Below are 17,311 nucleotides of genomic sequence, written 5' to 3' on the forward strand. Positions count from 1 at the left end.
AATTGATTTAACAATTTTGTACAATTTGAAAGAGACTCCAAACAAAAATGCAAATGCCTATATTATTCTTATGATCTTAAATGTTAATGCAATGATCATTAGCTAATGCTCTAGTGACACATCTAAGATAAATTAAGACTTTTATATACCTCAATGTCAAAATTTGCATATTTCATATTTAAATTGACTAATTAAAAATTAATCATTTTAAACACAAATTAATTTAATTCTAAACATTTCAATTTTAGATAGAGTAGTTTCTAGATTTAACAATATTGATATTAAACAAATCCAACATAGTTAAATGAAAGAAACTAATCTACCTATTATAATAGAGTGTAGAGATCTAATATCATCAATTTCAATTCCAATTCTATACAAATCCTAAACCAAGTTAAAACCACAACTATGATTTTAAACTGATATAAAAATATCATTAAAAAATAAAATAAAACGAAACTTCAAATTAAAAATAAAAAAAATATTGAGAAAATACAAGATAGAAACTGATTTATTACATTAAAACAAATGATTCAAAATGAGTGAAATGGTAAGAATTCGAAGCTAGCTGGTATTAATTTTTGTATCCTATGAGTGTTTTGAACAGAGGGCAGGGCAGTTCAGTAGGCAAATTCACCCTCAATAGCAAATTATATCTGACATGCCGGCCATTCTCTGCGTATCACTGGTGTCGTCCACCTCCTTATCACAACTACGTTGCCCCACCCCATTAATCCACAACACTCGCTTACCCACAAGAAGAAGAATACTAGTTTGTATGCCAGAGAGCTTCAAAGGCATTGCGGTTTCCGACAGACTTACTAGTGGGAGAAGAAAGGCAGAGCAATATGATCACCCAGTCGAAAATGATGGTAAAATTAGAGGAATGGAGGTGCCTGCACACGTCGATTACATATCTAGTGTAGCGAATCCTTTTGTCAAGCATCTAGTGAAGCTCCGCCGGAGCTCAACTTATCGCCGTTCTGTGGGTTCTGTTGTTGTACTTGGCACTACCCCTTTAAGGTATTGTACGACTACACTATTTTAATCTCCAGTTGCTTGAAATCAAGAGAATTTTTAAATGGAAATTTTAACATCATATACATGCAAATAAAAGAAACTCATCATTATTTATAACATATTTATTATACATCACAGTAGGCTAGTTCAGCTTCATGCGGGTGAAATTGGAGCTACTAGTCACTCATAAAATATGTCAAACAGAATTTCCTAGGCTTTCAAAAGGCTAAGATATGGTTTATGTTCACTGCAATCTTCACCTTTTATTCCAACAACTGGTGGAATGCTACATGGGATGCACTAGGATGTGGGATTATGATGCAAACGTACATGATCAGTTGTCTTCGGAGGTATTTGCGGGTGATTGCAGAAGACATTCTGAGGCAGCCTTAGTCATTAGAATGTCTAGAGTAGTGGCTCTGGATCTTTCACTCCAGATGTGCCAATAAATAATGACATGGAAGGACATATAGACTGTCTCTCTGTAGGCTCGTGGGCCATGAAATTTGAGAGCATGAATTTGTTTCATGGACATAATATTAAGGACGGCACACTTTCTGCTTTTTTTTTCTTTGATGGGAAAAGCTCCATTGGTCATCGAAGAGGATACTTAACTCCACACACATTATATGATTTCAGCATATGCATCCACTTGATTTTTGTAATGCTTCGGTTTTCTTGATTTCTTTGCTGTGTCCCATATCCATGACATAGATAGGCTGGCCAAGGAATTCGACCTGGATGTATGAGTGGAGCTCAACCAAATTCATGGCTGAAAGATTTACATGTTAATGATAAAAGACAAGGATGTTATGACAAACCTAAGAAACTATCTGAAGAGTATTTGCTCATGTTCAAAAAATCCATAAGAAACTTTGGATAGGCTTCTGATACTATAGACTCTCAGCCACAGACCTTCTTGTCTATCTTGAAGGCAAGTTCTAGTCATGGTCTTCAAAGATCTCCAACAGACAAGAGAGAATTGATTCACATACAAGCTTGAGAATACCTTTCTAATTGATTAAAAACATAAGGATATATAGGGATGGGTTCATTACGCTATTGAATACCTTCGGTACAAACTTTTTGGTATGTTAACCCCCAAACCTCTAGCATTGACAGCTACATTTGGAAGGGAATGGACCGTTTATACAATCTGTTCTCAAGGATGGCAAGCATATATTGACAAAAAAAACCCAAAAAAACCATGATAGGGAATACAGATGCATGCAGAGGAAAGCAAATATTTAGAGCTTTTTAGAGCTCCCTCCCATCTACAGAAAGAAAATCTGATAGAGCTACCCTATCCTTCCACAAGTTTTGTCAGACTATTTGTCTCTTGTTCATTTATATGGATTAGTTTGTTGTATGCTAAAAATACTGTGTTGTTATATTGAATGCTTTGCCTTCATTTCTTGCACTTTCTACTCTCTTGTGGTAGCTCATGACAAGGAGGAAATTTGCAATGAGTAAAATATAGTAAAATGGAAAAATGTTTTCTGTATAGAGAAATAATCTTTGAAAAATCAACTTTAGTGCTTATCTCTGCATAGTTAAAAGCTGACATTCAGTTTGTGGGTTTTGATTACTTTTGAACCTTGTAGTGTGTTAGAGCATAATGCTTTTTAGGGAATCACACTTATTTATAAGGGGTTTTAATAATATCGATAAGGCTCTATTACAATGTAAGGTTTAGCTTTATATATAAACATTGCATATATAGCCATATAAATTTGGGTTAATTATTAATTAATAGTTTAATATTAAATATTATTTGATTAACTAATCATCATATATCTTAACATAAAGGTATAGCCATCCAATTGTAATGGATGATTGCATCCTACCCATAGTTCCACAGAGTTTCCTAACAGGGGGACGGGTTTGGGGACTGGGGGACCAAGGGCCTAAATTAGAGGATGGCGGGGGGATGGTGGTGCTGATATAAAAATAGAAGTGAATTGATTTCTTCAAGGCAAAATCTGCAATATAACATCTTTGTGGGTGCGCCATGTAAGGCCAATTAGGTTTCACGAAGTTAAAGGTTGCAATTAGTATGTATTGGCATGTGCCATATAGCAAGTGACCCGGTGGCATCCCCAGCAGAGGCGGTGGAGGTGGCAGAAGTGGTGGTGCTATGGGGGGACGTTTCCCCAAGTCCCCAAGTCTCGGAAACTTCCCCCTACAAGGTATGCGGGTTTTTTTGGGGGGGATGCATCCCCGTGGAACACTGAATTCCTAACCTATATTTAAGGGATTTCTGTGTATGGAAAATTATCATTGGATGATATACATTTGAGAGAATTGACAATATTGCAAAAGGTATTGAGGCATTGGAAGAAGAGGAGGAGACATTGTGGAAAGCTGTGTTCTTGACTCTGGTTGACAGAAATTGTAAGTTTTCTCATGTTAAGAATGATGTTTTTGTGGGGTTTTTGACCTAAGGTTTTCCCCATGTAAATTCTTGTGTAATGCGTTGATATCTCTGCATTCTGTGATTTCATTTCAGTCATATCTGTATTATTTCTATTTCTTAATTAATTATTACCATCCTGTTTTGATCCCAATCTACTAATAGAGTGCTTTTTTAAAAGAGTGGCCTTTAGTGCATATAAGTTTATAACTTTAATGAATTCTTTTTTGTGCTTATGCTTTTGAAATGTTAAATGTTCCATGTTTCATCTTCTCTTTACGGCGAAATATGTCTTAGCTAATTTGGTGTGACCTTATCACATTGCTCTGTAACTTCTTTTTAATTTAGTACAGTTTTTTTCTGTTAGAGTTGCATATATTTGGAGGCCAACCTCTGAAGATTAAGCTAGAACTATTTTTCATTGTTTTCTAAGTGGATGTCTGTTTTGTTAAGGGAAATATCTGAATTTTTGCAAGCAAAGGAAGCCAAACAAGTAGTGGACTATCTATTTATACAAGATGGTGCTGACGTACCAGCAGGCTTAGTAGAGTCTTCTAGACGCATTGTGCGTGTAAGTCCTTTGGTGATGCAGAAACTGGCTGGGGTAGAAACAATTGAAGCCACTGAAGCCATTGGAGTAATTAAGCTTCCTAAAAGCTTCTGGCACATGGATTCTATTGCAATTCAGTCAAGTTTCCAAAGATGGTGCTCCCTGCCACATCGTCTACTTGTACTTGATGGTATTCAGGTCTCGTCATGTTTTCTTACATCTTTCTGGCCTAAGCTTTTATTCTTTTTGTTGTTTTAACATATCTGTCTGTACAAATGTATATTCTTTTAATTTTGAAAATGCCTCTTGAGTTTTTTGCTTCTATAAATTTGATTGCTTCGTTTCTTAAATTCTTCATACTGGTCAAGTATACAATATTCCTAAATGTAGCAAACCTATCAACAGTTAGGACAGAAATGTGTTAATCAGCCTTCGCATCAATAGAATTAATCTTTTATTTTTTAATATACATGTTTAGGGATGTGGATGAACTCTGTGTATATCTCAATGATATCCGGAACCAACTTCAGCAGAATTTCAGTATATTATAATTAAACAAATCCAGAACAAGATAATATGAATGACATAGAACCCAAGGACAAAATATACCAATATATGAACCCTTATATGTGAACGGTAGTTAAAGATCCTCCCTGAAAACCATATGCTATTAGAAGAAATTGTGGATTCCTCAAAAATTGTTGGTTTCAGGTTGTATGGAAACTCTAGAACCTTATTTACAAATTCGGCCAGCCAAGGGACAAGTGTGTTATACACTTCAATTGTACAACAATGAGTGTATGAAATGGAAACACTTTTCTGGGTAACAATTGAGAAGGAGATTTGTGCATCAACATTTTGGATCACACCACATAATCCATTAATGGGATGAAAAAGAGACTTTATAATTGCAGATTAGAATTCCATATATATATAACTCTAGTTGTATACATGATTTGCTAATGGTAATTCTTCATCTAGTGTTTTGATTGTTGGGCATGGAAATAGTTTGGTTGAGGACAAGGGTTGTGGAAATATTTTGGGTGGACTAGTTTTCCCTTGGGGTTTGTATCTAGATTTACTTCATTTTGATTCAATTGTCATGGTCCTCAACATGGTTGAAATAGGTGTGGGTTTGATTACTAATAGGGTGTCATGCCCCGCCCGAGATGACAGCTTTGTACCCCATTTTTCAGCACCATAAGGAGGACCAACTGAGTCTAATTAGACCTGTTTAGTATCTAAATTAAATTTGCTTAGGGCTGACTAGGTATAAGGGAAAAATTAAATTAAATTAATATCATTAATATGCTGTCCGACCTGTCTATATTGACAAACAAGATAAGTCCAAGTTTAAATACTTCTTTATATGCCTGGCCGACCAACATACAAATAATCAAGGATAGCAATTTACTAAGTTAAAAGCGATGGTTAGAATACAAGGATACACCACTCTTGGGAGGAACTTAGCAATGAATTGACATGATCTTCCAAGGCTGATTGAGAAGTATATAATGCAGATCGATACTCTAAGGAGAAGGGGGAGGAAAAAGGGAAGAAGATAAAATAATCAGTTCCAAAATGGGGCCTTTCTTCGTAAAGATTAGATCCAATCTAAACTCTCTTGTCCACCTTCGTCCCCATGAGCTCCACACCAGCATGTCAGCACCCTCGGTGAGCTGACACAAGTCTTAATTTTTTTAACCATGAAAGCACTTCCTGCTTTCCTCACTTTCTCTTTTCAAAATTATTATACTCCTTAGTCTTCAAGCTACACCTCAACTTCTATACTACTACCACAATTCACTAAAGAATTTTCGAATCTAAAGGATTGGAGTTATGGTCACGGAGGTCCCCTTGTACAATGCGTACTTGGTCACCATTCATAGCAACAATAAAATCATAATCAACTTCCCTTAACTTGGGGTCATCACCATCCTCAACTGCAACCTTATCCTATAACCAGTGTCCAAACTATTCTTAATTCCGTCAAAAGTATGGAAGTTCTTATTCAAGGTATGGCCAAAGAAATCAAGGAAAATGGGCATAATGCCTTTGATTTTCATAAGCATATTCTTCATCAAGTGGTGAGCAAGGAACTCTTGGTGGCTTAAATCAATATTAGGAGCACTGTATTGCATTCATTGAAGATGTTTTCTATTAGGGTTGATAAAAGAATGTATGCTGAATCAATACAAGAAAGGGGCTACATAATGCCCCCTCCAAAATGACACGAGACTGGCCTTTATTGAACAAATGGAGCCACATGGACATGGTAACAACTAACATCCATCCCGCAGATTGTCATCCACCCAATCAACCAGTTTCTGAATGGACTTGTAGGTCAGGGAAGGAACTTGTCACTCAATCTAGCAGTGGCTCACAGGATCATATAACTCATAGTATCTTATGTTGTCTTATATGTATTTTCTCATTTATTCTGCCCTCAAAGCATATGTAATGTCCCCTCTTTCCTAGACGATCACTCAAATGGTGAGATTTGCCTATTATCCATCTCCGTAGGCAATCTAGTGGAAATGAGATGTTATTCCTGGCATGGGAGGACTTTACACGCTAGAGATTGGCTTTTGGATGCTTATTTAATGAGCAAATAATGCTATTTTATGGCTAAGTCACTCTTTGCTAAAAATAGAAAATCTCTTTTGCTAAAAATAGCAAAATATCATTAAAGTGACTATTTATGGCAAGTTCTGAAAATCATAAAGTAACTTTATAATTTTAAGTTTGAAAGTTAAAAGAAGATAATAAGTTTAATTATAAAGTAACTTTATAATGTTAAATTATAAAGTTAAATAAAGTTACTTTATTACCTCAAATTGGACGCCACCTACGGATGGGCGCCATAATAGGACTTGAAAGCCAAATTAAAAGTGGCTAATTAGGGTGTTGGAATCCAAAGTAAGAAAGGGGTATAATAAAAGAGAATTCACTCTCTTATTTGCTCATTATGATGATTAATTTTCAGAATTCTTTCTCAGAGCAGGTATGCTAGGTAGTTTCCAGAGGATGAAAACCCATGGAGAATTGTGAATTGGACAAAAACCTAGTTCACCATTGAGGGGAATCTTCATAGGGTTTCCATTTGTGCTTCAATTGGATGAATTCCTAGCAGGTTTTTACAGGTTTTCCTTTGAGCAATAAGCATCAAAGCTTTGGTGCATTAGATCAGGCAAATTCAACAATAAATTAAACCTCCAGGAGTTCGATTGGTTGCTGTTTGGCAGAATTCTTTGCAAGTGCTTCAAGGGAAATTGTTTACAGCAGCTATCAGGGATTTTAGGCACAGATTTGGAGGGGTTGGAGGCCTCTTACCTCAGCTGTACCTTTACTAGGGCTAGCCGTACCCTTACACAAGCTGGCCATACCATCTTGCAGCCAATTTATTGCTCTATCAGGCCATACCACTCAGGAAGGGTTTGGGAATTTGTGCAGACCTCTTGATCAGCATTTACCAGCAGTGACTTTGTGATTCTACCAGACATTAGGGGTCAATTGTGATTCAGATTGTTTGTTCATTGAGGAAATTAAGTCAAATTCAATAATTTTGCCTAGAGGTCAGGCGTGGGACTTAACATTTCTATTGTTTATCTCAACATTCGTTTTTTAGTAATTATTGTAGCTGCAAATAAAGTCAGTTGGAGCCACTTTTGCCAGTTGGATGCTCTTATATTGTGATCTCCATTGAATTCATCAATAAAAATCCTTCTTTGGTTGAGTGTTGGACTTCTGGTATGCAAATCTTTGTTCTTGGTGATTCAATTCCTATAACTCTGAATAATTGTATTTGCTGTTCTTAAAAATTAGAACTCAAAAATTTATATCAGTCAATTATATTTTTTACGAATTAGGTTCAAAGGTACTGTTATTGGCATATGTTTCATGATAAAACCTTGTTCAATCATTGGCATCAAAAACTCAAATAAAAACACTTGAAAACCATCCCAAAACCTCATTCAGCAGTCATCATAAAATCAGAAAAATTGGATCAGATTTGGGTGGGGATCTTTCAGCATAGCAGAAGCTTTCATTCATATTGTTGAGGACTTAAGTTTTGAGCAGGCTGAGAGAAAAGATGTAATGAATATCGACTACCATGCCTTCCTAACTGCATGTTGTCTTGAATAGATCAACTGTCCTAAAAGGTTTAAAATGTAATCTCATATCTGTTGGTTTTCATCACCATTGTGCTTGTCCATGGCCAAGGGATTATTTGAATACATAATCTTTTTTTCTTTTATAAATATTTTATTCATCTTTACTTAAAAGAACAAATCTCTAGATACAAATGTCCATTGCTCTTTCGTTGTACATTCATCTCTTTTAATCCAACTAGTGTTGATTGCACTACAAAAAACTGATCACGCCTTGACAATAATTTAAATTTATATATGATTGCAGGATCCTGGTAACTTGGGCACATTACTTCGCACTGCTGTTGCCTTCCAATGGGTATAATTTTTATTTTCTTTTTACATGTTTATGGTCAAAATCTACTTTATTATTTCACATAAATGATAAATGCAAGCAGCCAGTCATCCTAGTTATATTATGGATGTTTAGGATACGTGGCCACTTTATTTATGTGAAATTTTAGAAAGATTTGACCAGCAATTTTGAAAAATTAAAATTAGAGAGTGTGGAGAGTAAATGTTGCTCTATTGACCAATCCGTTTACAAAAAGAATAACACTACAATTGTAACTTGCAATCTAATTCATTGCATAAACAAACCAATCCATAGCAAAAGATGTTGTAGAGAAGGAAAGTACTTATTCACTATGCATATTGTAGAAAGAGTGAAGTACACATAACGCATAGATTAGGAAAGCAGAGAAAGATAGGACTTTGCATTGATTAACAAAAGAGTATGCACGACAGGTACATCATGGTTGCAAGTATGTAAGTGAAACCCAAGCCACATGTGCCCAACCTTTTGCGAAGCCCTATAACCACCTATATTTCTCGGGTTCTGATCAGTTAACTGCAAAAACATCAAATATACTATAACTCAAGCGTTATTTACTTTATTTAAGTTAAACAATGCACTTATACACTTAAGAGTCTCATTCAACAAGTGTGCATTGTACAAAATACATACAAGTTGAGATTTTGCTTTGGAAAATTTAATTACAACAAAAGTACCCTGTGTAGATAGCTAAACATATATTAGTTATAGTTACATTAGTTATAATGTATGTTTAGTTAGTTGGCGAGTGTGGCTATGCCTCATTGGTTGATTGAATTAATTTTGGATAGTAATCAATGGTTGGAATTATTTTGCAACTGTTGGCAAGTTTATATAGTTGTCCTTTATTGAGAAGAGAGACTGTGTTGGAAATTGTTCATTATCCCAATTTTGTAAGAGAGCATTGATGAATAAAAAAAACAACTGTTATATCTTCTAAATTAGCATGTAATTTGCATGTAAATCAATCATGTATGTATAAATAACTTTATTTTGCTTTAGTATTTGTATGTTTGTAGAGCAATTAAACATTTGGTCTTGTTGCATTCAAAGAAGTTTGGTTAAAACGGCCATATAATGGGATAGCTAGTTGAAGAACTTGTAGAGTCTAATGAAGAAATTGAAGACAAACTCACACAAGATTTGGTAAACTTGTGGGATATATTAGTGAAAGAACATGCATGGAAGGAAGTCAAATGGAGGGAAATCCTCCAAAGAGGTCGTTTGTGATAACTTGAGAGTAAGCAAAGAAGTTGACATACTCCTTGATTGTATGCCGTGACTCCTTGCAAGATATCTCTTAGTACTCCAAGACTTGCATGCTAAATGGTATCGTGGAGTACAGAGACAACAAATAAGGTAGTGGTATGAGGATAGACACAGGAAAGAGGAAGAAGAAATAGATAAAGATCCGTGTTGGATCTCACAAAATTAATCCCTGTATACCCAAAAAAGAATTAAAAGACACCAAAAAGTGGTCAAAGAACAAAACAAGAGGTGGGGCGATCCTTGAGGATCATAGAACAAAGGGAATGAAGAAGGCTAAGAGAAGTAGCCAAAGAAGATATAACCATACAAGTCCCAAGCCAGAGCCCATCTTGAGAACATAGTTGAAGTCGGAGTGCAAGTCAAAGTCAGAGCCTCAATCGGGAAAACAAAAACACTTACACTACAATAAACTGTACAAGTGTAGAATGGGAAGAGATAGCAAGGCACTCACTACTATGTGATGAAATGTGGATCGATCTTTTTGAGCAAGTAGAAAAACCAATACAACAAAAACCAATAGATGAAGAAGAACGGGAGAATCTAAAGACTCATTATTCGAAACTTATAAAAGTAACATCAAGGTGTCAAAAGTTTGTTGATTGAAGAAGAGAATGAATTGGTGATTGAAGGATGTGAGCTGAAAACTCTTGGACCAAAGGTGTATAAGAAAGAACCTAAAGGCAACTCAAGTGTGTCGAACAAGGAAGCAGGAAGAGGATTCTCACACGATTGAGAGTGATAGAGAAGCATCGAAGTGATTGAATTAAAACTCCTTGGTAAGTAAGTTCTAGGCATTGAGGTTGCATCAAGATCAAAATCTCCCCCATCAAGTCCTAGTATTGAAAGACAAAAGCTGGTGAAATTCATAGGCAATGGGTTACAAGATCCTACGAGTCATTGAAAACTTGTGAGACAATTTGGACAACAAATGGTTATAACGAAAGATCCTACTGGATACGATCCTTCCCAACAACCCTAAGGGCCATAACTATAGATTTGTACCCAGAGATCGACCTAGCTTCCAAAATTTCTTGGGAAAGATTGATTTGTTTCTTTTTTTTGAAGAGGAGTTCAAGTTATGGTGGGACAATAGTGAAACTATAGTGGAAACTTATAACATAAAGCAAGGTAAAACACGAGAATGTCTCTTGCAACATTCCAGAGAATAAGCTTGCATATATTTGATAAAATATTATAAATTTCCGGTATAGAAGAAGAGATGGTGTCAAGGAGAGATGATTCATTGAAGGGATCTTTTCCTCACTATAGAAGAAGATGAAGGTAGTTCCACCCTTTTCTTATATAGAAGCCTACAATCGGTCCATGGCTATGGAGAGCAAAGACAAAATGTCTTCATGTGGAAAAATAAAAACAAAGGATAATGAAAGTTTAGATGATAGTAATGAGAATGAATCAAGAATCTTAGGAGTCTTAGAGAAGAGATATGATGCGGATGATAAAGGAACTAAAAGCAGAAAAAGACATCCGTAAAGAAAGCAAAGAACTTTGGTGCAAAAAATGTAAATGCAAAGGACATACTAAAACTTGTTTGAAGAAATTATTTTGTGATAGCTATCAAATTTTGGACTACTCAATTAAAGAATGCCCATATAGTTTGAAAACTACGAGTACACAAATATTCTTCATGCAAAGTGAGTAGTCCACTCCACTAAGTACTTTGCCGAAGCAATAAAATAATAACAATGCATCCCCAACGAATATCAAAATAGAAGATCTAATAATAATAAATTTAATAACAATTAATAGTGGAAGCAGGAGTTGGATACAATAGGACTCAAAAGGACACCCTATTATACAATTTAGAGCAATGAGTGGGGACACTTTGCCAAAGATTGCCAAAGCAAACAAAACAAAGCGGAACTCTTGTGCAAATGGTGTAGACTAGGAAACCATGAGGATACTGACTATGCAAAACAAAAAGGTACCACTAACATGCTTGATATATAGGAGAAAAATAATGAAGCTATAGCATTTATATGACCACAAACCAAAAAGGCAATATATTTGAACCCATGTATAGAGAAAGAAAGACTTTGTGAAGCAAAAGCAAAAGTAGAACAAGCTATGGTGATAGAACTCGAATGGAAATGAATGTACTTCCACAAGACTCGAGTTAGATAAAAATATTGTGTTGCAAAATACCATACCCATTAAAATGGTAGATCTTTTGCAAATCATGCTACAATTTAGACTACAATTGCTACCAAAATAGATAATAACCAAAGAGAAGGAAGAATGAGACAAGAAGAGGGCAAGCTTTAATAGTGGAACCCCCATTGCAGGATGATCAAGTAATAAACCCCACGCTGTTGATGACTAATGTGGTAAAGAAACTTGACATAGTACAAAAAGAGATTCTTGAAAAGAATCTAATGAACACGATCATTGATGGAGTATAGAGAGTGAATGCACTTCTCAAAGATACAAGGAAGAGCCTTGATAAGCCTACCATTTGGCCACCAACCTTCCATTTGGTGGGAGTTGATCAACAAGGAATTAAAGTGCTAGGGGTCCTAATGACCCAAAAATTAATAATAGGAACTTAATCATTAACCTTGAATTTTGCAATCTTTTTTTCACATAAAAAGATGTATGATGCATTGTTGTGTCAAGAATGGTTGATAGTAGCTAAAGCTGATCACAATTGGAAGAACACAATATCTGACCACAACTGGAAGAACATAATATCTGTTGAACACAAGGGAAGTATTTAATAGATTTGAGAAACCAGGCCCCGTTAGCAAGTAAGTAGCTTCCTCAATTTCAGACTTAGACTCAAGAGAAGCTTGGGTGGAAGAAGAGAAGGGTCCTATAGAGTCAAGTGATGAGGGAGTCTTAGATTTGCAATATTGCTTTAAAGATGAAACAAGTTCCCTCAATTGGCAATTAGAAGATTCTGAGTTGTTTAATCTAAAATGTAACATGATACAAATCATGGAAATTGGGGAGGATGAGAAAGGTAAGGAAAATGTGCAAGAGAACTATTTGACACTAACAAGTAATACATTTCTAGCAGCGTATGGGGAATACAAGGTAGGGAATGTAAGACTAGATGACACACTTGCATATAAATTTGAACCTAAAAAAATTATAAAATATGAAGAATCTACAACTAGGAAAGTAAATTTGGGAGAACAAGGAAGTTCATAAGTCATAATGGTCAACAATGATTAGAGCAGCATTCAAAATTTTCTTAGAATACAAGGACATCTTTTGCATAGACTTACAAGGACCTTAAAGAAGTGCCACTAGAATTATGCATGTGTCAAATCCATAGTTCCAGGCTAAGTCACAGAATACGGCGATTTTCATGGATGAGGTTCGAATTTAATCGAATTTCAAACTTAAAAAACAAAATCTTTCAAATTTGGCCATAAAAAAATTGTGCTAAAAAGTGGGCAGACGGCCTCTGTAAACACACAACTCCCATGGCTGCAATCTCTGCCGCTTGCCATAGTCGCCGTCGCTACCGTTGCCATTGCTGCCGCCTGCCGTAGTCGCCGTCGCTGCCGTTGCCATCACTCCCGTGTTTAGGTAGAGCCCGAGCTCTCAAATTTAATTAGTTATTTTGACATCGCCCGTATTTTGTAAACAAAATATCGAGCAATAGTAATATGTATTCGATTTTGTAAATTTTATTAGTTGTTAGTTAATTACGAGCAATAGTAATTAGGTATTTGATATTGTCTGATGTAGTTTTATTTTTTTATTGTAATAAATTAGTAATTAGGTAAAAGGTATATCGATTGCATTCAAAAATATACAATAAATTATTATGTATATTTTTTATTTATTTATTAACTAGTTACATTAGTAATAATTTATTAGAAGTATTACATATATTTAAAAATAAACAAAATTATATAAGGCGAATTTAATCTGATTTTTTTTTTCAATTTTTTCCCTTGTCGAATTTCATCCGAATTTCATGACTGTCGAATTCGAACCTTGTGACTTAGGTTCCAGGATTCGCCGAGTGACCCTAGCCGAGTCTCAGGGACTCGTGACTCTCCAGGACTCGCTCTAGGCAAAAATCACTAGAAATTGTTTTTTTGGCTGAGTTCTGCCGAGTTTATGCCGAGTTCTGCCGAGTTTTTGCCGAGTCCTGTCGATTTTTTGCCGAGCCCCGAGTCGGGTCAGCCTTGCTGAGTCTGTGCCAAGTCCGAGTCTCGTTTCTATGGTCGAATCCTTTAATACCTAGAGCACAACCGATAAGAAAAAGACCTTATAGGATGAATCGAAACTATGCAACAAAGATTCAAGAAGAAATAAAGAAAATGTTAGAAGTAGGAATTGTATTCAAAGTGGAAATTAGTGATTAGGTATTGGCCATAGTCATATCATTGAAGAAGCAATAAGAGCGAATCAAAATGTGTGAACTCTTATGAAGGATCTGTTTGCAATCTATTTCATAGACTCTATTCTCAAAGAATAATAGAACACTGCTGATGTGTTTTTATGCACTATGCAACACAGAATAAAATACCAAAGGCACTCTATCCTCTCTTGATCAAAATCTCCTCGGATGCTAAATTATGTGATCAAGTGAGATGACTCCAAGGTTTCTGTTGTCAGGTCTTGACTTGTAGATAGTTCAATGGTTGATGTGATTGTTGGTAATCCAAGGGGACTTACGTTGAACATGAATGTTGCTAGAACATGAAGACTTACTTCACTTGGAAAACAAATAGCTAAAGGAATTAAGGTTTAAGAAAGTTAATCTAATCCTAAGAATGTAGGAACTGGTTGTTGATTAGGTGTGACCAAACCAAGCTTTGTTTCGTCATCAAGGAACAACTACACAAAATTGGTGCAATCTGCTAAGGATAATCGAATGATTTTCATATTACCAATGCACATCAACCACAAGAACAATGAGCATGAAGTAAGAGAAGTTAAGCTTTCACACAAGTTTAGTTGACTATGCATTGCAATTTGCAATCAACAAATTAAAAGTAGTATGAACATTAGGTACACCATTCATCAACAATGTTATCTTCCATTCATCTAACCAACTTTAAAGCAAACGAGAAGTAGAGACCATGCAACATATCGAATTAACATAGAGAATTCACGATGACTTCAATGAAAACAATGTCTCTACAACAAGATCTTGGCAACAATCTATGCCTTCTCCTACTCTAACTTCTACTCTTACTACTTGCTATCTAATGTCTATTATTGTCTGGCTGTTAATTATTATCTATTATCTATCAGTAACCTTTACAATGAGAGATTCAAGCCTTTTATAATGTTCTCACTACAATTCAATGGCTCAAATTGATCTTCCAATCAATGGATGAGATTTACAAGGAAAAACCCAAATTAGGGTTTTTTACAACAAATTCTATTATGGCCAATGAAATAATTACAAGTTTTGGAACACATGTCCAACTTTAAATGAGTACCAATAATAAAATAGGCTAGGTATCTTGAAGTTTGTGCCCCCATAAGATGAGTTAGGTGCATTGTATTTGGATATCTTGACTTGGAACCCTCCAATTGGGTGATTGATGGTTAGGATGCCACCTCAATTTGCTTGATGGGCTTGATACCTCATGACATGTGTAAATAGTTGAGCAATATCTCTTGAGACTCAACATCTCCAAGCTTGGTGTGATGATGATGGGAAGCATCATCATAGTCAAGTCAACCTTTTTATCCTTGCTTGCCTATCTTGCCTTGACCATCCCGAGTTCCTCATGTCGCCATGATGCAATAAAGCTTGGAATGCATTTTGCACCTAATGTTGTAATGCTAGCATTGAATGTCATATTGTTGTAGAACTTATCTTCATGTGGTGGCTGCATCCTTGCTTAAGTCCTTCATCCTGATGTTGTTTGCCTCCCTCTTGACTTTTGAAACTCTTGAACTTGAACGCCTTGAATTGTAGACTCCGTCTTGTGGATCCTTATATTGTTCACCATCTATGTGATTGGGTTCTTCTCCCTAGTTCACCATCACTTCATGCATCTTTTTGCGTATTAAACTCAGACAAGAACATACTTGGAATCAAGAATAATGAAATAAAACTCAAACTTATATAAATAACATTAATCACTTCACCAATCCTGTTTCACAAACTCTTCCCAATTTGAAACTGATAATTTCACTGAGAACATGATATTGAGGGTCTGCAAATGGGATTCTGTAGGTCTGATTCCACCTTTCTAAGCCTGATTTTAGTTTTTAAGTCTAATCACTGAGTTGTAGTCCAAGTTTCAAGTTCTTATTCGTGATTTCCCATGTTTGGAGGTCTGAATTGATTACTTGCAGGTCTGATCTTGATGAGTTTTAGGTCAATTCTTCAACCCTTAAGCCTGATCTCTGAATTTCTAGGCCTGATTTTCTTGATGCCTAGATTTGATATGCAACTATGAATCAGGTCTGATTTCCAACCCTTAAGGTCTGATGCTTGTTTTTGTTTGTATATCTCTCTCCCTTCAAGGGTCACACCTCTTGACCTTCTCTACACATGGCCGATTTGATCATTAAATCATTTCAAACCTATTTTATACACTTGATTGCATAAAGGATGGTGGAAATTCCATGCTCATTTACACAACTTCGAGGAGGGTGCAGATTGCATAGTCATTTGCACAAAACGTAGGGCACATTTTGAGGGTCATTTGCACAAACAAAGGTGCAATCTCTACCTTTGTTTGCACAAACTAGGGCACACTTTGCCCTTCCAATTGCACAGCCTTGTTACTAAGGCGACATTTTCACATTCAATTGTACAAAAATCCTAAGGAGGGGGCATTCTTTATGGTTGTTTGTTCAATTTGTTGCTTGGTTGAGTGCATTTTGATCTTGCATTTGTACAACTTTTGTTGTTGAGATCCACTTCTAGGGTATATTTGTACAAATTTTCTCTTGCTTGGTAAGGCACATTTTCATGGGTCATTTGCACAACCCCGTCTTGGTAGGGCGGCTTTTCAAGGTCTATTTGCACAACCTTGGCACGTGCTGAATTGAGGTTGATTTGCACAAGTTTAGACTTACTTTTTACCTTTGCCTTAGACAAATCATCAATTAAGATGATCATTTTAATATTTCTTTCCTTCAAATCATCCCTTGCTTAGGCACATTTCAAGGGTTCATTTGCACAAATACCACTTGATGAGCAAGCTAGTACCAAGACCATGCCTTTAGCAAAATTTTGCCTCAGTTGAATTTTCACCTCCAAATTGATGAATTCATTGCGTTCACACTTTGTCATTTCCCTTGTTACATTTTGTTGCCTTAGAGATGAATTAAGGATTGCTTGGGTAAGAGGAAGGGAAGGTAAGTCTAGGGGCATCAACGTTGCTATCTCCTCAGGAATGAGTCTCAACGCTTAGACAAATTCAACCCTAGCAACTTAGCATCTTTCCTTGCAACTTGACAACTTTCTTGCCTCTTGACAACATTAGCAACTTTGTGAATTTGACATCTCCTAGCAACTTGACCTGAACTACCCATCCTAGACTAACAAAACGAAACCCCACTCATAAGTGAAGGTTAACAACTAAGAAACCACCGCCAAGCAAAACACTAAAGCAAAGCAGAAA

General features: G+C 35.9%; 1 protein-coding gene across 2 annotated transcripts in view; it reads left to right on the forward strand.

Annotated features, from left to right (window-relative positions):
• Window positions 1–542: 542 nt before the first annotated feature.
• Window positions 543–17,311, forward strand: part of LOC131037370 (uncharacterized) — a 50,830-nt gene continuing 34,061 nt past the window's right edge. Inside the window, exons 1-3 of one of the 2 annotated variants that reach the window (XM_057969492.1) lie at window positions 543–1,023; window positions 3,887–4,181; window positions 8,403–8,453. In XM_057969492.1, the coding sequence (XP_057825475.1) occupies window positions 662–1,023; window positions 3,887–4,181; window positions 8,403–8,453 (708 nt within the window). In that variant the 5' untranslated portion in view covers window positions 543–661. The remainder of the gene's footprint in view (window positions 1,024–3,886; window positions 4,182–8,402; window positions 8,454–17,311) is intronic. The other variant, XM_057969493.1, reaches the window with a different exon arrangement.

The sequence above is a fragment of the Cryptomeria japonica genome, chromosome 3 (genome assembly GCF_030272615.1).
Source record: "Cryptomeria japonica chromosome 3, Sugi_1.0, whole genome shotgun sequence".
Classification (NCBI taxonomy): domain Eukaryota; kingdom Viridiplantae; phylum Streptophyta; class Pinopsida; order Cupressales; family Cupressaceae; genus Cryptomeria; species Cryptomeria japonica.